Source organism: Siniperca chuatsi, linkage group LG5 (genome assembly GCF_020085105.1).
Source record: "Siniperca chuatsi isolate FFG_IHB_CAS linkage group LG5, ASM2008510v1, whole genome shotgun sequence".
In the NCBI taxonomy this organism is placed as follows: Eukaryota; Metazoa; Chordata; class Actinopteri; order Centrarchiformes; family Sinipercidae; genus Siniperca; species Siniperca chuatsi.
In genome coordinates this window covers 17,258,266-17,285,217 of record NC_058046.1, presented here as the reverse complement: position 1 = coordinate 17,285,217, position 26,952 = coordinate 17,258,266, and the positions used below count along the sequence as shown (strand labels likewise).

The 26,952-nt window shown below is 39.2% G+C and overlaps 4 protein-coding genes across 6 annotated transcripts in view; 2 read left to right on the top strand and 2 right to left on the bottom strand.

The window, feature by feature from the left end:
* iqgap2 (IQ motif containing GTPase activating protein 2) overlaps positions 1–13,409 on the top strand; it is a 40,124-nt gene extending 26,715 nt beyond the window's left edge. For both annotated transcript variants that reach the window (XM_044197736.1, XM_044197734.1), the window contains 23 exons: positions 56–146; positions 896–1,063; positions 1,214–1,356; positions 1,574–1,744; positions 2,114–2,197; positions 2,357–2,428; positions 2,531–2,600; positions 2,966–3,174; positions 3,377–3,529; positions 3,647–3,810; positions 4,029–4,253; positions 4,979–5,119; positions 6,418–6,502; positions 6,675–6,907; positions 7,518–7,650; positions 8,707–8,809; positions 8,908–9,049; positions 10,194–10,281; positions 10,402–10,614; positions 10,727–10,887; positions 11,053–11,196; positions 12,112–12,220; positions 12,700–13,409. In XM_044197736.1, the coding sequence (XP_044053671.1) occupies positions 56–146; positions 896–1,063; positions 1,214–1,356; positions 1,574–1,744; positions 2,114–2,197; positions 2,357–2,428; positions 2,531–2,600; positions 2,966–3,174; positions 3,377–3,529; positions 3,647–3,810; positions 4,029–4,253; positions 4,979–5,119; positions 6,418–6,502; positions 6,675–6,907; positions 7,518–7,650; positions 8,707–8,809; positions 8,908–9,049; positions 10,194–10,281; positions 10,402–10,614; positions 10,727–10,887; positions 11,053–11,196; positions 12,112–12,220; positions 12,700–12,813 (3,216 nt within the window). In that variant the 3' untranslated portion in view covers positions 12,814–13,409. The remainder of the gene's footprint in view (positions 1–55; positions 147–895; positions 1,064–1,213; positions 1,357–1,573; positions 1,745–2,113; positions 2,198–2,356; positions 2,429–2,530; positions 2,601–2,965; positions 3,175–3,376; positions 3,530–3,646; positions 3,811–4,028; positions 4,254–4,978; positions 5,120–6,417; positions 6,503–6,674; positions 6,908–7,517; positions 7,651–8,706; positions 8,810–8,907; positions 9,050–10,193; positions 10,282–10,401; positions 10,615–10,726; positions 10,888–11,052; positions 11,197–12,111; positions 12,221–12,699) is intronic.
* A 126-nt stretch (positions 13,410–13,535) lies between these two features.
* On the top strand, positions 13,536–19,010 carry f2r (coagulation factor II (thrombin) receptor). Its single transcript, XM_044197737.1, has 2 exons — positions 13,536–13,783; positions 15,215–19,010. Exons 1-2 carry the CDS (start codon positions 13,714–13,716, stop codon positions 16,432–16,434), a joined length of 1,290 nt encoding a protein of 429 aa, XP_044053672.1. The 5' UTR covers positions 13,536–13,713; the 3' UTR covers positions 16,435–19,010.
* A 2-nt stretch (positions 19,011–19,012) lies between these two features.
* Positions 19,013–21,721, bottom strand: LOC122876876. Of its 2 annotated transcripts, XM_044197745.1 has the most exons (7): positions 21,477–21,721; positions 20,456–20,598; positions 20,256–20,323; positions 20,136–20,168; positions 19,816–19,944; positions 19,620–19,715; positions 19,013–19,510 (listed from the first exon to the last, which is right to left on the bottom strand). In XM_044197745.1, the coding sequence occupies exons 1-7, from the start codon at positions 21,585–21,587 to the stop codon at positions 19,425–19,427; spliced, it is 666 nt and encodes a 221-aa protein (XP_044053680.1). In that variant the 5' UTR covers positions 21,588–21,721; the 3' UTR covers positions 19,013–19,424. The 2 variants fall into 2 exon arrangements, with proteins under 2 accessions (XP_044053680.1, XP_044053681.1); XM_044197746.1 differs by lacking the exon at positions 20,136–20,168 and having other exon boundaries at positions 21,477–21,704.
* Positions 21,722–23,561: 1,840 nt separating this feature from the next.
* LOC122876877 lies at positions 23,562–26,130 on the bottom strand. The gene is made up of 6 exons (XM_044197747.1): positions 25,655–26,130; positions 24,847–24,989; positions 24,677–24,741; positions 24,441–24,575; positions 24,183–24,281; positions 23,562–24,094 (listed from the first exon to the last, which is right to left on the bottom strand). Exons 1-6 carry the CDS (start codon positions 25,757–25,759, stop codon positions 24,039–24,041), a joined length of 603 nt encoding a protein of 200 aa, XP_044053682.1. The 5' UTR covers positions 25,760–26,130; the 3' UTR covers positions 23,562–24,038.
* Between the last annotated feature and the right edge of the window lie 822 nt (positions 26,131–26,952).

Here is a 26,952-nt window from a genome sequence, read left to right as displayed (position 1 = left end):
GTTCTCTTCCTTCTGAAAAGAAGAGAAGTGACCTTGTGCTTTTACCTGATTGTAGAGCTCTGGAGATGAGTCTGCAGTACTGTGGCTGGACCAAATCCAAGAGGCCATACATACAGCCAACCAGGATGAAGAGGAAGCCCTCACATGTATGTACCCAGAGTGTAAATTCACTCATCCATATGTACTTAAACAATAGTTAATTCAGGTCCAGTTAATTCTTCTCATATGATGGGCACATTGAGTACTAGATTGTGATTATTCAGAAGATGTTCATTATTTTCAGATCACCACACAACTCTGACATAGCAGGCTCATTACTGTTCTAAATTAATACTCGTTGCTTGTTTCAGCTATCACTAGGCTACAGCTCCTCCTACATACTGATGTATGTGTAGTAATAAAGTAACTTTTATTGAAAGGTCGATAGTGTGCCAACACAAAGCTTTCATTTAAAGAGCATAATGACCCAAGTCAATATTGTCATGAATCATGATATGGTTTTTTGTGCTACATTAGATACTGGCACCAGTATCATGTTTGTGTCTGTCGCATTTCTGAGGCAGACATACAGCTTTGGTACACATAGTTTCATATTGTTTCTTTATAAAACTGTAACCCTGAAAGCTCTTCATAATGTAGGGAAGAAACAATGGCTTTGATTCTTGCTTTGTAAAAATAATTAGTTGCTCTCTTTAGGGGTATGTCTTCCTCTTCAGTTACATAGATTGTAATGTAGATGTATTGATATTGTCAATATTGTGATATTTTTTAATAACCACGTTGCTCGTTGTGGATTATCTCTTACTCACTTGCTAGTTTTTACTTTGTGGTTACTGTGCTGTTTTCGTTTTTGACTCTGACTGCTTCTTTGGTTCAATCTTGTTCACTTTGCTAGTGGCTGGAGCAATAGCTGATATTAACAGGGTGGTGGCTGATGGGGACTCTGAGAATACACTGCAGGCGTTACAAGTTCCCAGTGCAGGACTGAGAGCAGTGCTCCCAGAATGTGCTGACACATACCAAGCTGAACTGGTGCAGAGACAAACAAACAGTGCTACTAAAGGTAACTTGACTTACTGAACAAGTATCACGAGAAAGGAAGCACAGCGTTTAACAAACCGATGCCTACACAGTGAGAAATCACCCCATTTTCAGATTTGGTGTTCAATATGACATTTATTCATCTAAAGGGGCACTTTCTGCTTTCCTCCAGGCAGCACTGATAGTGTATGGGTAAAACATTGCATCAAGGACAAATATGACTACTACTACAACCTGGAGACCGGACAGGGCACCTGGGAGGAACCTGAAGGATTTGAACACAATGGTGGCCAGCTCTGTAAAGAGGAAATCCAGGTACCCCCTGTTGTACTGCATAGTTTCACTCCTCTATTATGTAATGTTGTGTTAACATTCTTACATACCAAGGATTGGACTGATTTCATTCTTGGTTTAACAATGGATTCAGCGATATTCCTTTTGAAATTGCACTCTTCATTCGATCAGATAATATTCACACTATGAAGGGTTTTTTTCAACCTGAAAACTTCAAAACACGCATTTTCCCCCTTAGAGTGCTGTCAGCTGTGCGACTGCAGAATATAACAGGGAACAGCTATGGTTTGCCAATGAATCATTGGTGACCCAGCTGCAGGCGAGGATCAGAGGTTACCTGGTCAGGAAAAAGCATGCCCAGAGAATGGAGCATCTACACCAACAAGAACCACACGTCGTCAAATTGCAGGTAGTGTACGTCTCCACTATGGACTGTGAATAGTGATTGATGTCAAAATTCAGATCAGCTTCACTGATATCTGATCCGGCTGTTGGGCTATTGCAGCAATAATAAATAATTAGAGATAGCCATACAAAAATATTAACATTTACTCTAGTTTACAAAGAGTACACTGACTGTATATTTAGTTTGCGTCATTCTTAAATGAAAATCCAAAACCAGAAACAGCACACAGAACATTTATTTAAAGCAGTGACAACACCTCAAAGACAACACCTAGGAAAATCTTCGACTATTTAAGTGTAATAATCCATGCTGTGGTATCACTGATGTAAAACCCACATACATTTTTTATCATATTTTTTGCTTTTCTTGCAGGCTTGCTGGAAAGGTTATAAACAGAGGAAAATGTTCAAAGACAGGATGAATTTGCTTCAGAAAAATGTTGCTTCTGTTGTCAAGGTAATCAATTGTTTATCTCATATAAAAAAAACTATTAAAGTATACTTAATGAGTGACTAGACAACTATAAAGCAAAAGTAATTGTAATTTGCATGTACCTAACATTAATAACATAGCTACCATATAAGAAGACCTGACATAAAACATTGGCGTTTTTAGATCCAGTCTGTGGTGAAAATGTGGAAAGCCAAACGTAAATACAATCAGAGGTTGCAGTTCTTCAAAGATCATGTGAGTAACACTTTAATCAATCAACATCGCTGAGCGGCATCCTTTTAGATTTGTGGTGTTTGTTCCATGGTTTGTAAGACTCACTGTTATCTGTGTGTTTAGGAAAAAGAAATTGTGAAAATCCAGGCTTTTCTAAAGGCCAACAAAGCCAGAGATGACTACAGAACCCTAAGTGAGTAAAAAGGCATTTTACACTCCTGAAGTTATAGCTGCGCTAACACTAACCCTCTACTAGTTCAGCCATTATACTCGCATTACTTATGATTTTCTTTTCCCAAATGATCCCCTGTGTAAATATGTGAATCTTCTGAAAGCACCTATTACCATTCCTAAATTATAGTCTCAGTATTTTGATACATGTAATGTTGATATTGAGATATTTGGTCAAAAATATTGTGATATCTCAATTTAGTCTGTATTGCCCAGTCCACAATATAAATGTAATACTTGATGAGGAAATTGTAAATAATATATAATTACGTGTGTGTATATGAAAGACCAGTGCTTTTGCTGACTTTCTCGTGTGCCAAATTTTAGCTGGGGCCAAGGATCCTCCTCTGTCAGTTGTGCGTAAGTTCGTCCACTTGTTGGAGCAGAGCGCCCTGGACCTTCAGGAAGAGCAGGAAGTGACACGGCTTAGGGAGGAAGTGGTCACCAACATTCGCTCCAATCAGCAAATGGAGAAAGACTTGAACCTGATGGACATAAAGATTGGACTGCTGGTGAAGAACAGGATCACTCTGCAGGTTGGCAACCCTTGCTTTTATGTGAAAGAAAAGGAAAGGCATACAGTGATTTCATATTGGTTGACATCATTCATAGCTTGGTAATGGCACAGGTTTCAAGCAAAGGTTCCTAACACTGAATTGTGAATAAATTCCTGTGATTATATCTTGTCTTGTCCAGTTTGGCTGCTTAATTCATTTGGTGTTTTGTTTCTTTGAAAAGGATGTTGTGTCCCATAACAAGAAAATGAAGAACAAGAAAAATAAAGCGAGTAAAGATGACTTGACTGCAGGAGACAGAGTGGGTATTAAGGGCCTGAATAAAAGCAAAAGAAGGAAACTGGAGGCCTACCAACATCTCTTTTATCTGCTGCAGGTGATACAAAAATGTGTCTAACTCGACGTCATCTGTTCAACTTAAAAGGTGTAAGATATCCAAGTGCAGTTGCAGACACACTTAATGCTACTCCTCTTCTCTTCCCTCCCCTTTTAGACCAATCCACCTTACCTGGCCAAGCTGATCTTCCAGATGCCCCAAAACAAGTCCACTAAGTTTATGGACACTGTGATCTTTACCTTGTACAACTACGCCTCTAACCAGAGAGAGGAATACCTGCTGCTCAAACTCTTCAAGACGGCTCTGGAGGAGGAAATCAAGTAAGAAGTGCAGCCTTAATCAATACTGTGCCATAATCTTAAGTCACGCTACCAACTCTACACTTTCCACTGTTGTCTTACTCTAATGGTTATAACATATTACGATTACATAAGTGAAAGTAAGATCCTTTAAAATAGTTTATTTCCAAAACACATGTACACCAAATTTTGTGTTTTGTTTGGTGGACAGAACTGATCAACTGTAACATGTGTCTCAGTTCTAAGGTGGACCAGATCCAGGACATAGTGACGGGGAACCCAACAGTCATCAAGATGGTGGTGAGCTTCAACAGAGGTGCACGTGGCCACAACACACTCAGGCAGCTGCTGGCTCCAGTGGTCAAAGACATCATTGAGGACAAGAGTTTAGGCATCAACACCAACCCAGTGGATGTGTACAAAGCCTGGGTCAACCACCTGGAGACGGCTACTGGAGAGGCCAGGTAGGGGAAAATACAGTGTGTGAAAATATTGCAGGCAGTGGTGGTTGTCCATTGGTATGGTCCAAGGTTTGCTATGTACAGTCGTTTGATGTACCCAGTGGTCAGTTGGGTTGACTATGTTATGTTATTTGTTTAGGTTAATTTATGTTGTTTTATTACAAAAATATTTTTCTGTTGAGGGCCTACAGGTAGTTTTGCATGTTTTAACCCATTATCGATAACTTGGTATACTTAAAATTACTGTTGACCTTTTCCAAAGCATTACTATAAGTTTGTAAGTACTTTAGATTGTTTTCCTACCTTTCAGGAACCCACTGTTTTCCACTCATTTCAAATCTCAGATGTGTGAACTTCAATGAACACGCCACCAAAGAAATTGGCCTTTATTATTGTCATGGAATGATAACATAACTTTTATAAAAAATAAATAAATGCATGAACAAGATGCTCACTGTGTTGGTCTACCAGTTTAAGCAAGGTTAAGTTCTCTTTTTTTGACACCGTACTGACATGACCATTACCAGGGATGCCTGGCATTATATGTACTGTAGCAAATCAGTCTTTCAGTGTTTATGGTATGCTTTGGAAGTTATTTTGCAGTAATGTGTAAAATACAGAATTTTTACTTAGCGTGTGAAAACCACCACCATGAAAACTGAAAACAATGAGCCTTACACATGCATAAATGATTGCCCACTATTGTTGTCGTTGTCGTCATCCCTCAGCAAGCTGCCTTATGAAGTGACTCCTGAGCAGGCCATGTCACATGAGGAAGTACGCAGCAGGCTTGAGGCATCCAGTCAAGCACTACGGTCTGCTACAGATAAGGTCTTGAACTCCATTGTGTCCTCACTGGATAATATCCCGTAAGTTTTAGGACCTGTTAAGTGTCATTGTCCACTTAACCCTTCTTCTCTCTGTGACAGTTCTGCTTGTCAATGCCTGAGCATATTGGTCAGCATGATTTTGTTGACTCTCTAGTGTGATTTTCTGCTTTTTGAAACCAGATTAATTGTAAGGAAGAAGCCTTTGACATTTGCCATTGGAAGTGTTTTAACAAAGTTATCAAAAACGTCAGTCTCTTTCTGTTATACAGGGTTGCACACAATAGCACAAACACATTACAGTGTAATGCAGTCTAATACAATGGCCATGCAATAAATACTACCTTTCTAAAAATTCTAAACTTCGATATGTGTTGAGACTGTGTGAGAGGTGTTGATTCAACTCTTTAGGCCATAATTTGAGCCGTTGTACTGGACTGCATTATATTTTAAGCAGTCCCTGTTATTTTGTCTACCCCCTGCATTCTGCCTCAGTATTGTTTCAGCAGGAAATGCCTCAAGTCAAGGAAGCTAGATGCTTTAAAAGTGCAGTTGGATTATTACTTTAAACCTAACTTAATATGCTTATGTGGAGAAAGTAATTAGAAGGATACAAAAAAAATTCTCTCTGTACATAATTTTATTTTTTTAATTTATTACCAAGCATTTTTATCCTTTGCATTGAAATGTTTAGATTTCCTTTTTTGTGCTATTCTATTTCCTCATCCTCCTGTTGAGTATTTGACTCTCATCTATTTATTACATTATTATTCAACAATATAATGAGAACAATGTGACTAAAATAGGGTTAGACAGGCTATGATCATATGCTTTGGCATGTCATTAGCCACTCATTCTGGTTAAGGTTTCAGCTGCATGTTGGAACATGGTCATTACTAGAGAATCACTGCTTTGGAGCAAGTAGTCATCTGGTCAGTTGTTCAAGCACACAAACTGCTTTGTGCTACAGAACCACACCCAAATAACCCAGTTCTGTGATTGGGACATACATTTTCATCCTTTCATTACTTCTTTTAATTTAAAAAAATCACAAACACCACCACAATGTCAAAAATTGCTGAAGACTGTATGTACCACTAGATGGTGCTAATGTTTGATTATGCTCATAGCAAAAAACTTCACTCTTAAAAAAAAAAAGTTAATCTATATATAAAGAGACACTGAAACCCATCAATACTTGCAGTCATTAATGCAAGTATCGATGCTTCAAATAAATCCTCTATTCCCCTGTCATGAGCTTGCTGTATCATTTGTCATGTAGTATTAATGCATGTTGTTTGTGTTTGATGTCCCATCAATGCTTTTTGTTTTGCATGTAGTTATGGCATGAGATACATAGCAAAAGTTCTGAAGAACAGCCTCCATGAAAAGTTTCCAGATGCCTCAGAGGATGAGCTGATGAAGGTAGAAGCCCACAGATGTATAAATATGTATATATTTTCCATTCACAGTATAGTATGTTATGATTCTGCTCATACAGTCCTCTCTGTACTTACTTTATTGTGAGCATGCTGCAGTGAGCGCAATTTAATTTTACAAAAGGTTTTAATGATGCATTCTCTATTTTGTATGACAGATTGTAGGAAACCTGCTGTACTACCGCTACATGAACCCAGCCATCGTGGCCCCTGATGGCTTCGACATCATCGACATGTCAGCAGGAGGGCAGCTTCACTTAGACCAGCGTCGTAACCTGGGATCTGTGGCTAAGATGTTGCAGCATGCTGCTGCTAATAAGTTGTTTGAGGGCGAGAATGCACATATGACACCGATGAACAACTACATATCTCAGACGTATGAGAAGTTTAGGTAAGAAAGGGGAAAGTAATATTGCCAGAAAAAATATCCTGTGTAGGAACAAATAGCTGGAACAAATGTCTGTCAACACAAAAGTGTTTTTATCTCAGGACAATACTGAGCATTGGTAAATCTTGCATGACATCTTAATTACATACAGTATGCTTTCGGTTCATGTTGAAAAAGGAGAAAACACATGAGGTAAAGCAATTCTTGCACTTTGCTGTTATGCTTTTTGTTTTGGGTGCAAGTAAAGCTGCACATGCAAAAAGAAATGTCCTTTCCAAAAACAAAGTGAGTTGAAAGAGTATTTGGGGGGGAGGAAACCTTTACCATTTGTAAGGTCAGGAACAGGTTTAAGCTGACATGGTGGAAGTAGAGGTGATTCTGACAAAGGAAGAAGCTGTTATGTTCTGTTTCAGCAATTGGGAGACTGAACTCCAGATGGACCTGTACAAACTGACAAATAAGAAGGGCTAGGTCAGTTTGTGTGCAGTAGTTATCTGCCCAACTTTTCCAAAGTGATTGACTCATCATTTTCTGGAAACAAAAAGTATGAGTGATTAACCCTAGTTGAAAAAGTCACAGGCACAACTAACTTCTGTTATTCTTCCTCTTCCAGGGTATTTTTCCAGTCAGCATGTGATGTCCCTGAACCCGAGGAGAAGTTTAATATTGATGAATACTCAGACATGGTGACTCTAAGCAAGCCTATCATCTACATCTCAATAGAGGAGATCATCAATACCCACTCGGTAAAACCTAGCAAAATGACATTCTTTACACCAGATTTGAACTTACCCCAGGGTATCATTCAAGTCTTCCTTAAGATAACATCAGTCCATGAGAACATGCAGTGTTACAAAGTGTGTACATGCACTAGCTAATGATTTATCATAATTGTAAATTCATCCTTCTATGCATCTGTCTGATGCTACAGTCACTGTACAGTATTATTTTAATGTAAAACCAGATGTTCTGATTTGACAGTACAACTGGCCACATGTAGTAGTAGTAGTAGTAGTAGTAATAATAATAATAATAATAATAATAATAATAATAATAATAATAATGTCTTTAGTATAGTTCATATTCTTAAACCAACATCACATGCAAATCTGAGTCAAAATACAACTAGACTTGACATGTTATTTCAGCACTCCCACCAACTGTGATTATATGCTGCCCCCCTGTTATTAGGGTGAATCGTCATCTCTTGTCCCTTTCTCATCTTTCTTTATCACTTTTATTCTCACACAGCCACTTTCTTTTCGTCATCATCCTATTTCCTTTCTTTATATTTCCAGGCCGTTTCTTGGAAAGGGGGTAGTGGTGAGGACATCAGTAGGTTAAAGCCATCTGTGTCCTTTTTGTTATCAGTTTCACTTTACACATTCAGACAGGGACTAACAATAGAGATGGTGTGCATGTTGATTTGAGCAGATGTTTTCTCAACCTTCATTTTGCACACTAAGCATGGTTTAAATGGGGAGATGATTCATTTGACCTTTTATATTTCTTTATTGTATTATCTAGTCAAGACATACATACATACATACATACATACATACATACATACATACATACATACATACACTGTATGTGTATAAAGGTATTGATGTTTTTAATTTAGTGAGAGAATGGGTGTAACTTGAGAAACTTTAGCACCTGTGACACATAAATCTGTTCTGTTGTTTCTCTGGATAAATTTAACAAGGTTCATTCACTGTGTCAAAACATTTCCAATGACTAATTATATAGTAGATATTTAAGCTTTTTGTACAGGCCTAATCACATCTGTATTTGTTCAGCTGCTTTTGGAACATCTGGAGGCCATCTCTCCTGATCACAATGACTTGCTGCATGAGCTCTTGCAGGACCTGGGAGATGTCCCTGATGTAGAAGCATTGCTTGGTACTGTCAAACAAACTTTTATTTATATTAATCACAAGTTAATCACAGGTTGGCTATAGTGTATTTATTTTTTCACACGCCGTGCTGCTTTATTTCAGGTGAAGGAGCAGTAGACCCAAATGACCCAAACAGAGAGAATGCTCTGAGCCAGCTGGCCAAGACGGAGATCTCCCTCACCCTAACCAGCAAGTTTGAGCTCCTGGAAGGAGATGACAGAGACTTGAAGACTCTAATGACAAAGTAAGTTTATTGTTGGAGGATGCTGAGACAAATTGCTTCATACAAAGCCTGTTGTCAAGCTTGTCCAATATCGCAGTTTGATGTTGCAATCATCTGAATTCTTACAGCATGAGAGTTTATAAATAATCTCAATTCAGGTGTTGGGCCATGCATCCATAATCCAGTCTTTGATGCACATTAAAAACCATTACACTGAAGCACACTTACTCAGTATTCAATATAGAGTTGAATGCTGTGTGATACACCGTACTTAATCCCTCTTGACACTGTGTGTGTTTCTTTGTGGCTATCACTCAGTAGCATGTCTTTGTTGCCTTTCCTGCTCTTCTATTGTTTCCTGTCCAAAAAGGAAGGGGTTTGGTGGTCAGGGTTATCTTGCCCATAAATATGTATCCTTCTGGATCAGTTTCTTACAGGAGGCTGTGTTGGAGAGTTTGTCCCTAACTCATTTTTGGCATATACATTTTTTTTAAGTAGTCAAATAAATATGAATGTAGGATTTCTCTGAGTTCATATGTGCTCTTGTCATCTAAATTTGTGTTGTATTTGCAAAATGTGCTAGCAAGACTTTGGAAACCAGTTGTAGAAATACAGTATGGAACATTTTTTTAAAAAAACCCCAACTCGTTAGGGTTTATATATATATATATATGGTCCAAGCCTGCACCAAAACCAATCAGATAGTCTTCTGCTCATGATGTAATTTCCCACCAAACTTCATTGCAATCTCTTAAATAGCTTTTGAGGTTACTGGACGAACAAACAGACAAACATAACCTTGGTGATGAATTTAAAGCAGTTATGAGAAGGTGAAGTTATATAGATGTGAGAAAATGTAAATATGTATATGAATTGTTTCCTGATTATGATTTGAAGGTGGGGAATGATTATTAAATTCTGCCATGAAAACTGATGCGATACTGTACTTTAACAGGCATGTTACATGTCTGGATACTAATGACACTTTTCCCAACAGATTTTCTAAAATCAAGTCAGTGAAACACAGTTTTTTTTTTTTTTTTTTTCTGCCATCAGATGACAACAGCTTCATATATTCTTTGGTTTAGGTGACATTACACCTGACATAAAACAAAGAAAGAGAAAAGATGATCTTTTTCTGTGTGTGTGTGTGTGTGTGTGTCAGGACAAAAAAGCTTATCGTGGATGTGGTTTGGATTCAACCTGGAGAGACCTTGCCTGAAATTCTTGAGACCCCGGCTACTGCCCCACAGGTGATATTTTCCTCAATGTTGTTTTTCCTTCCCCATATAGCCAACAGCCATTTTTATTTGTCAAAGGAATATATGCACTGAAGTGTTTTTTGCACTTCTTCTATGACTTTGCTCCTGAAGGAATCGGAGCATACTACGATTGTAGAGCGCCGGGCAATCCAGGATGCTCAGACACCAGAGGGTCTGAAGAGCAGCCCAGCAGTATTGGAAGACAGCCAGCTGCCTCTTGAGCAGAAGAAGAGGAAAATCCTGAGGAACCTCCGTAACCTGGAGCAGGCTGGCCTTGTCACTACTAGTAACAAATACCAGGACCTCATCAATGACGTATCAAAGGTACATAAATAGCTCTTCATTTACATAGAAAGATGCATGCCTCCAATGCTAACTTGTAAGTGCATTGTTAGGTTCAGCTTGTGTATTTGTAAAGTAAACCTGTAATTTACAGGACATTCGCTACCAAAGACGCTACAGACAGAGGAGGAAGGCCGAGCTTGTGAAGCTCCAGCAGACGCTGACAGCGCTCAACTCGAAATCAGCCTTCTACCAGGACCAGATGAACTATTACGATACCTACATCAAGACCTGCCTGGATAACCTCAACCGGAAGTGAGTTGTACCTTTTACTTCTTATACCTTGTGAAGTTGAAGAGTTTTTCAAAATATTTCTTCTCACTGTGTCTAAATAATAATCTTGCTTCCTATTTGTGTTGTTTGGATGGAGCAAGATTTCTTGTGATTTTACATATGTATTACTGTGTTTTGTGTGTCCAGGAATTCACGCAGATCTATAAAACTGGACAGCAAAGGAGACGATAAGGGCAGTAAGAAGTGGAAGCCACAGTCTCTGAAGTACACTGCAGCAAGGCTACATGAGAAAGGAGTTATTCTAGAGATAGAAGGACTTCAGACAAATCAGTGAGTTAAGGTGTTCCCCACTTAGACGGCTGTCAGAGAGGGCTGGGTATTTAATGTTACTCTTTACCGCTGGTCAGATATTGGATTTTTACTGACACTTGCACCACTTGTAGTGAAGTTTCTGTTGTAAGGCTGTGACATGCAGAGAAATTTTGATTGCAGTGTATCTAATCTATCCCCCCACCCACCAGACCGACCAACATCATTGTTTTAAATTAGTTTTATCACCTTTCAACATTGCTCAAAACAAAACTATGCACCATATCATAAGACAGAACTATTTTCTAATCCGTGTAAGCAAGCATGACTAAAGATTTTTCATACATTTTGTGGGTTTATTCAAACAAGAATCTGTAGTTTCCATTAGTTTAGTCGTACCTTACTTCAGCATGATTCTTTTTTTCCCAAGATGTCTGTTCAGTTCATGGCAAAGTCTCATTACTTTGGTTTTTGATGTTAAAAAAAAAAAAAAAAAAAAGTAGGATATGCTCTGTCAGTTTTCTTTTTGTGGACAGAAAAATATAATTGGGGTATTGTTCAGTGAGATTATATCTGTCTTCATGCTCCGCGTCATCTGTTATTGTCTAAACCATTACCATGCTTTTTATTGTGTTTGAGTTGAAACGATAAACTGCAACAGAGAGGAAGTGTAGAGGAGTTGTGTATAAATAAAGGGACTTAAATGTAAAAATGTTAAGAATTATTTAACACAGACAGAGGGATCAAATCCATCTAAGCAAATTTAAGGTGATTCCTCCAAGTACTGGGCAAATGCTGACAACCACTATCATTTAGTTTTTGTACGTCTGCAGTAATAGTACTAAATACTGTAAAATGATTATCGTGTTTTTCCACATGTGCTGTGTTGTCACTTTTTGTCATTAATCTCATGGAATTGTCTCTCTCTTTTTTCAGGTTCAAAAATGTCATGTTTGACATTTCACCCTCTGAGGAAGTTGGGGATTTTGAGGTGAAGGCCAAGTTTATGGGAGTTGAGATGGAAAAAGTCCAGCTTCATTTCCAGGTAAACATTTCCCAAGTGCGTCAGAATTTCACAAAATAAAGCAGCTCACTGAACACTAAATCTTGATGACAGATGGTTAAATGTCTTGTTTCCCGCATCAGACTACTAGCAGGAAATATCATGGAAACAAAGCAAATATTTTCCGATAAAGGCACATTTATTGTAATGAATTTGATTTATGTATTTATGTATCGAGTATGAACAAATATTAGATATACAGCACATAGTGTATGATTAAAGGTCTGAACAAAATAGACCAGGCTGTAAAGTCGGGGCCACAAATAGTTTGTAATACTTTTACTGAAAACTTCCTCTAAATTACAGTAATACAATAATTTAATCTGCTACCATATATTCAGAGTCCATTATTTATGTTGTATGTAAACCTGCTAAATTAGCACCTTCATTCTATGAATGAAAAGTTGACAAGCCTTCTTGTGTGTGTTTCTCATTCCATCAATTTTCTATTTTGTGTCCAGGACCTCCTTCAGCTGCAGTACGAAGGCGTGGCCGTCATGAAGATGTTTGACAAAGCCAAAGTGAACGTCAATTTACTCATCTTCCTCCTCAACAAAAAATTCTATGGAAAATAAGAAAGTAAAGAACAAGGGGGAGGAAGCAACAGGAAAGGAGGGGGAAACTGATTGTGCCTCCTGACAGTACTGAGTTTATTGAACAAAATTTTTGTCACAAAACATCAGATGGTGCAGGACAATGTTTTGTTTCATCTGATTATAATTTGATGGATCACACCGAAATGAAATTGTCCATCTAAATGTATCTGTTATGTATTTTTCCATGTGGTGATTGTAAATGTAATGTATTTTTAAGAATGAAATTGTAATGGTATTCTTGTTTTGTATGTAAAAAATGCTAGGAAACACTATTATTGTTACCTTGTATGTTGAAACAACTTTATGGGTTTGATGAACATTTCAGATGAAGCAGTACTGTCTCTTAGTTCAGAAATGGAGCTGTGGAGCAACTTTCCAGCTGGCCTGCATGGCTATATGAAATACTATAGTTTACCAGTGCCTTTTAATTAGTGTTTAAAGAAACATGTTTTAATTAATAAAACATTAAAAAAAATTAAAAGCTGCAACTGATGTATTTTTTAACATGTATTATCAGTATATAAGTGATTTCTAATGTTTGAACAGTGTGCATAATAAATTACATGTCTACAGTACATTTTTTTCTCATGTCTTTCATATTATCAGTATTCTCTTATTTGTTGTTTAACATATTACAACTGCTTTCTCAGTTGTAACTTCCGACAACCTTAAACGTCTTTGAGGGGAAAATATTTTTGTCTGAAGATCAAGGTCACACATTATTTCTCTGTAATGGGGAGGAGATGAGCAGCGAGGCGGAGCCTGAGTATCTCTAATAACGTGTGATGCTGGCAGAAAAACACTTCAGTAACTCCTCTGGCAAACATATTTTCAACACATTTGTAGGTGTAAAAGCTTTGGAGGATATACAGTAAAGCCATGGTTCACCTGTCAATAGGGTTGTTGGTATTGATTTCTCTCCACAGCTCAGCACTCACCTCTCAAAATGGTAAGTTACTTTCTTAACCATAAACTTTGTGTTAAACTTTGAACTCCGTAACAGATTATTGTCTAGTTTTATATGACTACACTTTGTACATGCTTCTACTCTGCAGGGTTTTACAAATGCAAGACAGAGTAACATTTAGTATATCTGTCAGATTGAAAATAAATGTGGCATCTCCTGTTTAAACAGTTGCTGCAACTGAACAACATTGTAGCCTAACATTTCCTTAATGTCAGGCTGTGGGAAATGCTTTCTATACTGACACTGTTCACCTTCTCAACATGCCTGGACACATCAATGACTGAAACGTGAACCATGATTTGTTTTAGAACTATCGGCGAATAATTTGTAATAATGTCAAAGTCTGGTTGACGACACACAGCAGGTCATGGACAGTGGTGGAAAATAACACATTTAGTACAATTCGAGGTACTTGTACTTTACTTGAGTATTTCGATTTTATGCTGCTTAATACATCTACTCCACTACATTTATTTGATAGTTATGCAGTAGTTACAAGTTACTTTGCAGGTTAAGACTTTACCTACAAAACACGAATAGTTTGTAATATATGATTAATTGCAAGACTAACCAACAATATGTAAAGTAATTAAAATCAGCTCCCCTCAGATTTAAATGCTGCTTTGTTGATGTGTTAAATAGTCCAATAATAAAATAATCAACACTTTTTATGTAGAAGGGCTACTTACAGAGCACTTTCAAATTAAAGTAAATTTTGCTGATAATACTTAAGTAGGCCTAATATTTTGAAGGCAGGTCTTTTACTTGTAATGGAGTATTTTTACAATGCGGTATTACTACTTTTACTTAAGTACAGTATCCAAATACGTCTTCCAGTACCGCTGGTCATGGATGATTATGGTCACCAGTTAAAAAAACAAACAAAAAACCTCTCTGCTGCCTGGGAATCTTACTGAGGTAAGTCATGCTTAAAATAAGATGATTAAAACTAAAATGCCTCCACTCCATAACTGTACCAACTTTATCAAGTGTGTAGTCCTGCTTTATATATTTTTGTAAAAAGTCAGAAGTTATGAAGATACACTTTTTATAGAGACAGGTTGCCCCAGTTGCAAAAACAAAACAAAACAAAACACAGGTTCCCAGTTATTTCTGGACTTTTCTAAAAATGAAACGAAAGAAGCTCCTCACACTGAAGTCTGAACTAGACTATCCACACTATTTCACAGACAAAATCTGAGCAAGTAAAACCCAAACTCTGCATGGCTAGATACCACTAGAGGTAAGTTTGAGTAAGAATTGGGTAACGTAACCCTTTAAAAAGGGGTAACAGTGTGCTGTATGAGCCTTCAAATAACATTACATCTGCACTTCAAGAATGAGTCACATGAAAAAAAAAAAGTCGAACAACCACTGATGTATTCTTCTCTGTTTCCCTGTGTCTCTTTAAAGGCTCAGCGCCCTTCCTGCGGACTTTCTCTGGTCACTTTGTAATGGTCACCGATGAGCCTGTAGACTACGTGGACCTGTCTGTGTTAGACAGTTTGAGGGATGACGGGGAGTCTGGCTCAGGGTCGGAGCAGGAGCCGGTGAAAAGACACGGCCCGCACCGTCATCCCCAGAAGCACTATTTTGTCTCAGAGGAAGCTAAAGGTTTTCTCCAGGGTTGCCTGGCAACAAGCTTTGTCCCAACCGTTTACACCCTCATCTTCATCATCAGCGTGCCCCTCAACCTTGTTGCCGTGGTGATGTTTGTGTACCACGTCCGTCCCAGAAAACCGGCGGTGATCTACATGTTGAACCTGGCCTGCGCTGACCTGCTGTTCGGCCTCCTCCTTCCCCTCAAGATCGCCTACCATTACCATGGCAACAACTGGATCTATGGCTCCTTCATGTGCAGAGTTGTTACAGCAGCTTTCTACTGCAACATGTATTGCTCTGTGCTGCTCATCACGTGTATCAGCATTGACCGTTTCCTGGCTGTGGTTTACCCCATGAACGCGCTGATGTGGCGCAGCCCTCAGACAGCTTCAGCTGTGTGTGCTGCCATGTGGCTGTTAGCCCTGGGAGGAGTATCCCCTCTCCTGATCTCAGGGCAGACCATCTATTTGTCAGACCTGGGCATCACCACCTGCCATGATGTGCAGGATGTGGAAAACCTACAAGCTTACTATCTTTACTTCTTCCCCATCTACTCCTCTGTCTTCTTCTTCATCCCGCTTGTCTTCACTGTTGTCTGTTACTTACGTATTATTCAGGCCCTGACAGCAGCCAATGTGGAGAACCGCTCCAGGAAGACTCGAGCCGTGGTGATGGCCGTGGTGGTGCTGGTGGTGTTTGTGGTCTGCTTTACCCCCACCAACATCATCCTGATGGTCCACTATGTTCAGCTGTACCACAAGTCCAGTGACAGTTCCTACCAGGTGTACCTGCTCTCCATGTGTGTAGGCAGCCTCAGCTGCTGTCTGGATCCAGTCCTCTATTACTTTGGCTCCTCTCAGTGCCAGAAGCAGGTGGCCGCACTGCTCAGATGTAGGCGACTGGCACAAGCAGAGAGCAGCACAGGAACAAAAAGTACAAGAACCAGCGGGCGGACAGACAGCAGCAGGTCATGCAACATGGAAAGCGTTCAAACTGGCCTGGGGAGCCATTACAGCAGGCTGGTGGCTTAACTACTTTGACGTGAGGAGCCTGCCTCTCAGAGACTTTTCAAACATGCACACACACACCTACAGTATGACACAGCAGAGTAAATGTGTATTTAAATCCTTGCTAAGGAATTGCTTGGGTTGGCTCAAAAGATTGTGTCCAGTGCCTGGTAGTGCTGGATTTCATTTGCACTTAAATAAGCTTATTGGACAAATCGTTGTTTACATTAAAAACCAAACAGCTTTTTGTTATATGGTGATATCCACCGGTATGACAGTGTGTGATATGTTGAATTCATTTGACAACCAACATTTTCTGCCATTCTTTTCAGATTTTTGTTTCATAGCCTTGTTTTCCACAACTCAAAGGAATTGAACAGTTAGTGTATAATAATAACAATACAGTTTTAATCTGAAAAACATTACATGTGATGTAGTAACTGCATGATTGTACAAAAACGGCAGTTTTGACACCACGGTTTTCATAATGAAATTCCATATATCATCATCTGTTATATATTCAATCAAAACAAAACTACTGCTTAATACAAATGTTGCTGTATCTCTGTCTTTTTCTTTTTTTTGCTGCTCACTCCGTACTCTCTTTGTCGTCGGGGCAGAGCTCTGAAACACAGGAAAACATAAAAGAGATAAACTGTCAGAGAACAACAGAAGAGAGCAAAAATGGCAGTTTCCCTGAGCATCATGGAGGATGTTGGCTTCATTTCCATTTCCTGACCATGTGCATTTGTACTTCATGGAATTACTCCAATAATAATGAAGTTTTTGTACAGTATAATCATATTTAAATGTTGCATTTTGCAATACAACATCTCCACCTTGTGGCAACTTGTGTAAGTTGTGGTATCTAGTAAAGACCTAGACTCACAGGTCCAGCTTTGATTTTAGCTACAGTCAGTACAGGTTACTAAAGACTTACTGACCTGTGTCACCATCATAGCTATAGAAGTTCTCTGGGAGGTTCAGACACCCAACTTGTTTCTTGAAAATTTCAACATCTTTGGGATCTATTTTTCCTGTCCTTGCTGAAAGAAAAGGGAGATTTTAAAAAGGAAGTTACCACATTTGAAACTCTGACTAACTGTGTTAAAACTGATGAGGACAGAACTTACTGAACTGCAGGATGTATCTGCCGGTGACATCCCCGTTTCGAAAGGTGTCTGTCCACAGCAGACAGTCAGAGCAAGTCTGTAGAATATGTCCTTTGTGGTCTGACAGATTTTCTATAACAGCGGACAGCAGAGTGACTGATTATTATGCAATGTTATGTATATGGAGATCTGTTGTTGTGCATGTTCTATGCTCTTATTCACCCTGTTAATATCATGCTAAAGACATAAGCTGCTTCATCTTTTCTCGTTAATATTTACATCACTTGTGTGATGTTCACTTACTGCGAAATGTGGTGGCAAGTCCTGACACTGTTGCATTTACCTCCCCCGAGATACAGCGATTACTGAGAAACAAGAATATGTCATGACAGAATTTAGTTTTCACAATCTCAAAATTTAAGATGCTGTCTGAAAAGGTAGACCTTTTTTTCTAATATGGGGCTACAGACTCAATTTAAGGATGATTCTGCCCAACATTTTTAATTAACTAAATCATCATACTTACAAGCAGTGATCTCTCCAACGTAATGTCACAATTTGGCTGTCAGAAGTGGGAGACAAGTCTATCCAGGAGCTTTTCAGAGACTCCAGTGCCTTGTGGTACGGCTTGGGGTCGCCAGCTCCCATCACATACACCCATTTTCCAAAAACCTTCACATAAAAAGTTAAGATTCATGTAACTATATTATAAATATCTATATGTGTGTGACTATATAATATGATTTAGAAATAAGACTTACCAATTTGGGGTCCTCTGGCATAAAAGGTTTGACCAGTTCCTTACAGTCAGGTGCAGATGCAGCACTGAGGGAAGTGAAAGCCAACAGAAATACAACAGGCAGAGCCATGGTGAGACAGACGGCAGCACTGCAGAGGATGTTGCTGAAGCTTTAACAGAGAGCATCTAACGCTGATTCATATTCCTTCTGGGGTTTCAAACAAAAAAAAAGGTTGTTGTGCAAGTGCTAATATGGGTGAGGAGGGGGGTTTCTACATGCTCAGATACAGTTATTCAGTGACCATGCTGAGCCATGCAGATTCCTTTTGCTCAGCATTGAATGCCTCTGAACAGTCCTCTGTTGCCAATACACCTGCCCCTGAATGAACTCAGGCAAAGTGCCACGACTCGTCTGGGACTGTTGAGACATTTAAAAAGGTTCTGGAGCAGCTTTTCTTCAGAAGAACGAAGGTTGTTTCCCTGTGGGTCTGAATGGACTCCTTGTGGCGACAGTTTAAACGTTTGATGTCTTCTTTCTCCCCCCAACAGTGACGTTACCCAGCAACAGTCTTTGCTGACGTTTCTGGGAACAGCGGTGCATTTGAGAAGAGCTGTAGTAGTTTGGATGAAGAGTATAATCTTGACATATGGATCAGCAGAGTGTCTGGCATCTTCTATTGTATTTGAAAAAGGATACTTTTGGATACAATTTTTCCGAATAAGGGTAGAAATAAATGACACAGAACAGACGGAGGCTGAAAGCTGTTTTATTTACCTCACAGTTGAAAACAGTTAAATACTCAACAGATTGTTAAATTGATTTAAAGGAAGCATTGAAGTAGATTTTTTCAGCCATTACTGTACCTGCCAGAATATGCCATGAGCTATTCAGATTTCACATTTCCTTAAACTAAATCATGAAAGGTCAAAAAGCTTAGCAGGCAGAGAAACACAGTAATAAGTCCACAGATCTAACATGACGACACCAGCAGGCCTTGAACTTGTCGCTGCTGAAACCAACTGGATGACAACGAATGAAAAGTTATTCCACAGCATGATATTATATCAGTGCACATGCAGATCACGTTACAACACTATTTAGTACATGTTCAGCTGGATGTGTGCAGGCTATTCACAGGGCTGTGACACCTCTGTGCTCTGCTTTACTTTGCAGTAGGCTGAACATCAGTTTGATCACTCTCTGTGTTCTCAGCAGCAGGTGAAGTTTCCCTGTCATCTGGACACAGATCTGAAATAAGAGAAAGTGACTGATTAGAGGAGAAAGTAGCATGTAGAAAATTCACGTTATTCAATTGGGTGCCAAGAAGAGGCAGAGCTGAAATGATATGATTGCTGACCTGCGCCTAAAAAGTGGTACTCTGGGAGGAATTTAAGACACTCCGCCTGCTTCTTGAAGGTCTCTAACTCAGATGGCTCCAGAGTGCCGGTCCGTGCTTTAAAAGAAGAGCCACAAGAATAAAGTAATATGTCTAAATACTGACCAAAACCTGTGTATTTTACTCAAATCAGTGATGGAGGGGAAAGAAGCCTTACTAAAGAGGAAAAGGTATCGTCCCTTCGACTTGCCGTCAGGGAGGAAGGTGGTGTCTTCAGACAGGAGGCAGTCAGAGCAGGTCTCATAGTACTTCCCATCATGATATGAAGTGTGACCTTTGATATTAACTGTGAAACATCCGGAAAACAAGGCTTCCACATGAATGCACCCATAATTCAAGATATTAAAACATGTGCAGAGTGACCTATTGTTTTTTTTAATTTTCAAACATCTATTCGAAACGATGCACAATAAAATATATAGAAAATATTCAGATACTGTATGTGGAGTCTTGTGTTTTCTTATGAAATCCACCTACACCTTGGTAAAGTGCTTTGGCTGCATGCATCACCTACATAACATTACACAGTAGAAAGAGAGAGAGATGGTGAGTCAGGGTGTAAACGGACAAATACTGGGAATATTTCGAGATACATACAATTAGTGTGACTGGTCATTCCTGAGATGGTGGCGTTGGCCACACCCTGAAGACATTTATCTTCACTTCTATAATGAGAAACAATCTGCATCAACCTTTCAATGTACACTCTGTATCTGTACATTTATCATTTGAGAGAAAATGGAACATAACAATATGGTCATGTGACTGATTGAATTTGCAGTCAGCGGTGTCCTTACAGGCGGTCAGCCCAGTAGATGGTGATGACTCCGCTGTCTGAGGAAGCCGACAGTTCCACCCAGGAGCTGTTCACCGACACCAGGTCGCTCTTCAGGCCAGGCTGGTCCCACGACCCCACATGGAGCACCCACTTCCCATAGATCTGCCACCCACACAGAGGCAAAATATCCACACGGCTCACTCACATGGGTCACTGACTGGGGTGCTTATCTGTGTTAGAGTGCGATCATACTTTATTTTCCAATAAAATAGAATAGTCTGTGATGTAGGTAAAAAAAAAGCTTTTGACCAATCTTTTATTTATATTATTTTTGGGGAATTTTTAAAAAAGAAATAGCGACATCATTCCTTTGCCTTACCACCATTGTTTATCTACTCAAAACAGCTTCATATTGTTGAGATTGAAAGTGAATTTGTGACCATGGAAACATCAGTTGACCCTCCCCCACCCAAAAAATAATAAAATTAACAAACAAAAAAGTTTAAGCCAGCATAGATGAGAAGTCCTTAATCTGCCATGAGATTAAACATAGTTTTATTAATGACTTAATTTTGGTTTGTTATATACTAAGAATTACAATTGAATTAAAACTTGAATTTCTACTAAGAATCTAAAGTTCTTTGCTAAAGGCACATAATATCAGAGTTTTCTGTTAAGAGGGTACAGTAGCCTTAATATAAAAGATCCATTCATGCATTGGAAATTGGATATGATTAAGCTTTACTAATGTGAAATGATAAACCAAGATAAAATATAAGACTGTAATGGCTAATGTAAGTTATTCTTAAGACTGATGCAATTAATGACCAATTGACCAAAAGACTCCATTTTTGACAGGGTGTGATGTTTAATTTTTTAACAGCCATAGTTATTTTTAATCACACTGTAGCACATTTTAATGTAAGTAAAGTTAACAACAAAACAAAATTCAGCCATTCAAGTTATATTAACACACAGCACTGGGCTTCAGAGCCTCCTCACATATGACCAGCTCATAACAAATGATTACTGATACTCACAGGGCTGTGGCTGTCCAGTACCAGAGGCTTAACCAGCTCTTTACAGTCCAGTTCAGATGCAGCACCCAGGGAGGTGAGAGCCAGCAGAGCAACAACCAGCTGTGCAGCCATGGCTCGAGACAGCAGGCAGCCAGAGAGCAACGCTAATGTCAGGGATCCTGCCACCTAGAGCCTCCTCAAAGGAACCAGGGGTTGTGCAACAGTGGGCTGGGCCACACACACACACAGTCATGTTTCCATCAATTCAGAGGACATTACATTGACTTACATTCATTTCCTGGAGACTTAAACTAACCATAACCCAAACCTAACCTAACCTTAAACCAAGTCTTCAATTTAACGATTTAAGTTATGGGGGCATTTTGTCCCCAAAAGGCAAGTCCCCACAATGTGACTGTGTAAACAGATTTATGTCCCCACAACATGAGTAATACATGTCCACACACACACACACACACACACACACACACACACACACACACACACAGACTCCTCTTCTCCTGGAGGGAAGGAGCGGTTCACTTTTCACATCCAGTCAGCGAGGACTTGTGTCCTATTTATCCCGTTACATAACAGCCAGCTGGCAGAGTCTGAATAGCAAGACCCCTGCATCTTTCAATATGTGAACACCCCCTGCACAGAGTCACACACACACACACACACACACACACACACACACACACACACACACACACACACACACACACACACACACACACACACACACACACACACAAGGCAGAAAAATAAAGAGACACATACACAGAAATGTCTCCTCTCCTGTTCTCATCTCTTATTTCACCAATGGCAATGGCCTCAAAACATTACAAATATTTTCGTAAACTACTTTTATTTGCTAATTCATTGAACCCACACAAGATGGACATTGGCGTTTTTGACATCAAGTAGCTTTTTGTTTCCTCAGGGCAAGTGCAAGCTTACATAACATGTTATGCCCCATTTTTCTCAGGGGAGACAGTTCAGAGCTTGGCCATTTTTTTTGGTAGAGGTAATAAATCATCACTAATAATGATAGTAATGGTAATATTTCACATATGATGCGTTAGTCACAGTATGACAACGTACTTCATGTGCCTCCTGTGAAACGCTAGGGCCAATCAGGGACTGGCACTGATCTAATATTATGCTTGGCCAACACACTCTGGTTCAACTGATCTGCTCCATCTGAAAAATCCTTATCTGAGGGCCATGCACAAAGACTTCAAGACGAGCACAGTCAACAGTCAAGGTGTTAAGAGTTTGTTTGTATGATGCCATTTGTCAATATTGGGTGATAAATCACCAATTGCGTTTCAATATCCCCATATCTAGAAGGTTTTCGTCTGTAAAAGAGGTGCAGTTTTGTCAAGCAAAGATTCAAAGCAAATTTTGTGGCAGAATGTGTTTCATGTTTTCTTAGTTTGTGTTTTTGCTCAGCTGTTGGCTGATACAACAGATGATAAAGATCTGCCTTCAATCTTAATAGAAATAGTAAGGAGGTTATGTAAATAACACATGAAGTATTGTATATGTCATCATGTAAATGTGGTGTGTGTGTGTGTGTGTGTGTGTGTGTGTGTGTGTGTGTGCGAGTGAGTTTCATTCTTTACACCGACAATAGTTTGAAACTGTGGTATGTAAGATACAAAAACTACATTCAGTTGCCCTGTTTTACTTTGAATCATTTTGGAGATCCTCAAGCCATATTGAACCAGGGAGAAATATTACAGTTTCATTTTGCAGTAAATGTTTTTGGATATGTGATAGTTAAAAGTGAAGCTGGTGAAATTCAGCGAGAGGAAGTTGCAAAAAAGGTAAAAAGTCACCATCTTTATCTTCTTTCAGGGGAAATCACGACACGGTGCAAGGCAGCTTCTGAAAGTGCTGCACTGTTTCTCAGAGCCGTGTAAAAAATGTTGCTCGCCATCCTTCAAGGGACCCTCCAACAAGTAGACAACATGAAAGCACTAGTGTTGAGGCAGAACAAGAGTCTGCAAGAATGAAACAGTCAGCCAGTCCCCAGCCCTGCTTATTATTTCCATCTTTGGCTCCCCTAACACACATTTTAGTCACAGTCCATAACAGTTGCAGTTGCTAAAAAACTCTGACTTTATTGCGGCCTGTGTTGGACAATGTTTTGCAGAAATCACTGGAGGCTCACTGGAAGTTACTTAGTAGTGTCAGCTATAAATTTCAAGAGGCAGAAATAGATTGCATTTCTGAAAAATAGAAGCATGTAAACAGTGTTTCTTTTTGTTAAGCTTTATATGCATAAAAGAAAAAGGCATCTAAGTGGTAACCATCATGATTAATTAATCTGACAGTAAATGTGAAATCAGTCTATTCAGTTCTCTTTAATACAGCAATCTACTGAAAATATCAAGTCAACAGGTAAGTAGCTCCTTCCTCATCTTGCAGGATGGAAAAAAGGTGTTCTCTTCACATCTATCAAGACATCTGCGATATACACAAGCATATTTGAATACAAATTTGACTCATGGAGTAACTTCAGGTCTCAGGATAGATTTGAGGTGACAACAGTCGCTTCAACGTATGTTTTCTCTATTGTTCTTCCTCCTTTGCATCTGTGGCAGCCACCTTCTCATCAGGACACAGGTCTGAAACAGATGCAGAAAATCAAGTTACACATACTATGTTACTGTTGTGTGTGTGGTGGTGAGACAGAGAGAGACGGCAACATCTTACCTTTGGTTTCTCCAAAGTGGAATTCTGGTGGGAAGTTGAGGCACGTAGCCTGTCTCCTGAACACTTCCAGATGAGCGGGATCCAATTTCCCAGACTTAGCTGCAAGGCAGGGAGGGGCAGGGAAAAGTTAATGTTATATCAATTAACTAGTCAAAACATCTAAGAAATAAATAATTAACTTTTGAGTTTTGGGGTTTTACACATCGGTGTACAGAAAAACTGTTACAGTAAGACAGTTACAGACAACTGTGAACTCACTGAAAAGGTAGAGGTTTCTGCCTTTTCTGGTTTCCCCATTGCCTTCCATCACTGAGGTGTCTGTCCACAGGATGCAGTCAGGACAGGTCACCAGGTGCTTCCCAACGTGCTCATGATTGGAGGAGTTAAAGTAAACTATTAGATATAAACAGATTAACATATTGTTATGCACTTGGAGCATTTCTAGTAATTATGGATTAAAGCACATATAATAATATGTATGATAATTTACTTACATGTCACCTTGGTGGAGTTTCCTAGGAATGTGGAATTAACGCCTCCATGATGACACTTTCCATCCCTTGTGAGGAGAGGTTAACATTATAAGCACATAAAAACTGGAGTTACGTTATTCACTGGTTGCCTTCAAGGTATTAATGTTAATTTTCAAAAGATCAACAGTTACATTTTGTCTCCCCAGTGAAGGGTCATATCGTCACTGTCAGTTATGGGTGAGAGTTCAATCCAGGAGCTATTGATCGTTTTAAGTTCCTTTAGGAGCTCTTTGTTGTCTGATGTTCCAGCATGGAATATCCATTTTCCAGAAATCTAGACACAGATGTACAAAATTAAAACTCATCTTGGTGAAGAGATTTTGGAGCACAAATCTAACAATCCTCTTAGTTTTGCAGAGTGCCTTTGAGATCTAATTAGGGCAATGTGTGGTACATTTAAAAAATATGCACATTATTAGTCCAACCTTCAAATTGCTTACACTTAACATTACTAATAACTGTTTATTAAAGCAACATGTGTTGTTTTTATTGTAGATTCACGTCAGTGAGAAAATCAACTTTCTTTTGTTAGGAAATCAATCCTGGTGAACATTTAGTCACCTGAATTTTCCCTTGTTGGTGCTTGTGGGAAACTCCCAACATTTGAGATGTCACAGTTGGCTGCTAAACAGTGACCTCTTCAATGCAACTACACTCCCAAATTCACATTTTCATTCTTATTGCATCCATGTTTACCTATTGTTTTTTCCTCAGCAGCTTAATTTTTTAAAAACATAGCTTGTGGATGCTTGTGGCTCTCAAACACCAGATGTTGGCTTCAAGAACACATCACCAGGAAAAGAAACAGTTTTTACTTTTCAGGTATATTACCAAACAATAATAATGTAAGTTATAGTTAGGTTAGGTTAAATAATACAAAACCAAAAGTGTGGTCTCAATTCTGCTTTATCCTTAATGTAAATGCTGAGGACAACGTACCCGGCTTCGATCCTCCAGAGGTTTAAGCAGCTCTTCGCAGTCTGGATCAGATGCAGCAGTCAGAGAGGAGAGAGCCAGCAAAGCTAAACAAAAATGAACAGACATGATTAGAAGTCAAATGACAACCACCTGGATACCAAAGCAAGAACAGGACAACTGTACTCCTGCAGGAAGGCCACTGTGAGGACTAGCAGAGGGGAAGTTACATAAATATGGGGGAGAGAGAGAGAGAGAGTGTATTTGGTGGGGTGAATAGGGATGTGGGAAGTGGGCGGACGTCAGTATGTTTGTGTGTTTGTGAAATGGTGGGATTGTGTGATAAATACTTCAAATGCATCTCTGTAGAGACCAAAGATGTACAGAGGAATTGTGGCACTCCTGCAAGAGATATTATTACCTTATTTGCAGATTACTCCTCTATTTTGGTTTTCTGGTACAGAAGATAGTGATAAATATTTCATATATGGTAAATGTTTATTGCATGTGTTTGTGTGTAAGAAAGACCATTTTTTGATGCTATGTCACAGTGTAATACAAGAGAAATACTGCGGTCTACTTTGTGGTTCTGCCAAAGGTTCCCTCCTACGGTTTTCTGTTGTGCAGGATGAATTATTCCTTCTGCGGGTGATCGTAGTCTCACTCTTTCTGTGTGTGAGAGGACAGAAAGAAAGAGAGAGTGACAGAGAGAGAGAGAGAGAGATGCACTCATGCAATATGCAAAGATCACACAGTCTGAGGTATACATATGTAAAATAATCTACATGCAATGTTGACATAAATGGGGTCGCACATGGAGTAAATAAGTACATAAGAATTGCAGTGCTGACTATGCTGTTTACTAAAGCAGTCACATTATAACTTTCTGAAATAATTTCTTTTGAACCCTCTTGCAAGAGTTTCTTGCTGAGTATAATAATGTGACAACTACATTATAACTACAGATCTGCGGGCTCTTATTTCCCTGAGTGCACCTCTAAAGCTGGCAAAAGTTTAATCTTCTACCGTCTTATACTGGATTCCAGCCACACTGTAAATCAATTTGTGAAAAGGCTGTTACCGCACTGATTCCCCCAGCTACCGTGATTTGTGCTCCATCAATGAAAATGAGCCTGTAAAACATGGGGCAACAAGTGCTGGGCTCCAGGAGGGTGGTGTCTTCCTGAACAGACCATGTATTATTACTTAAAGGAATAGTTTTGGTAAATATGCTTATTCACTATCTGGCAGAGAGTTAGATGAGAAGATTGATACCACTCTGATGTCTATATAAGTACAATGGCTAGCAGCCAGTTAGCTTA

What these genes read in the sequence shown, in the direction of transcription:
- f2r (XM_044197737.1), top strand. Translation starts at nt 13,714, where the DNA reads ATGGTTCACCTGTCAATAGGGTTGTTGGTATTGATTTCTCTCCACAGC. An exon ending in AGCACTCACCTCTCAAAATG is followed by an intron (nt 13,784 to 15,214) that starts GTAAGTTACTTT and finishes GTCTCTTTAAAG; the next exon opens with GCTCAGCGCCCTTCCTGCGG.
- LOC122876876 (XM_044197745.1), bottom strand. Translation starts at nt 21,587, where the DNA reads ATGGCTGCACAGCTGGTTGTTGCTCTGCTGGCTCTCACCTCCCTGGGT. An exon ending in TACTGGACAGCCACAGCCCT is followed by an intron (nt 20,599 to 21,476) that starts GTGAGTATCAGT and finishes TGTGGGTGGCAG; the next exon opens with ATCTATGGGAAGTGGGTGCT. An exon ending in ACGATACCTTTTCCTCTTTA is followed by an intron (nt 19,716 to 19,815) that starts GTAAGGCTTCTT and finishes CTTCTTTTAAAG; the next exon opens with CACGGACCGGCACTCTGGAG.
- LOC122876877 (XM_044197747.1), bottom strand. Translation starts at nt 25,759, where the DNA reads ATGTCTGTTCATTTTTGTTTAGCTTTGCTGGCTCTCTCCTCTCTGACT. An exon ending in CTTCACTGGGGAGACAAAAT is followed by an intron (nt 24,742 to 24,846) that starts GTAACTGTTGAT and finishes TCTCCTCACAAG; the next exon opens with GGATGGAAAGTGTCATCATG. An exon ending in AAACTCCACCAAGGTGACAT is followed by an intron (nt 24,576 to 24,676) that starts GTAAGTAAATTA and finishes TATATCTAATAG; the next exon opens with TTTACTTTAACTCCTCCAAT.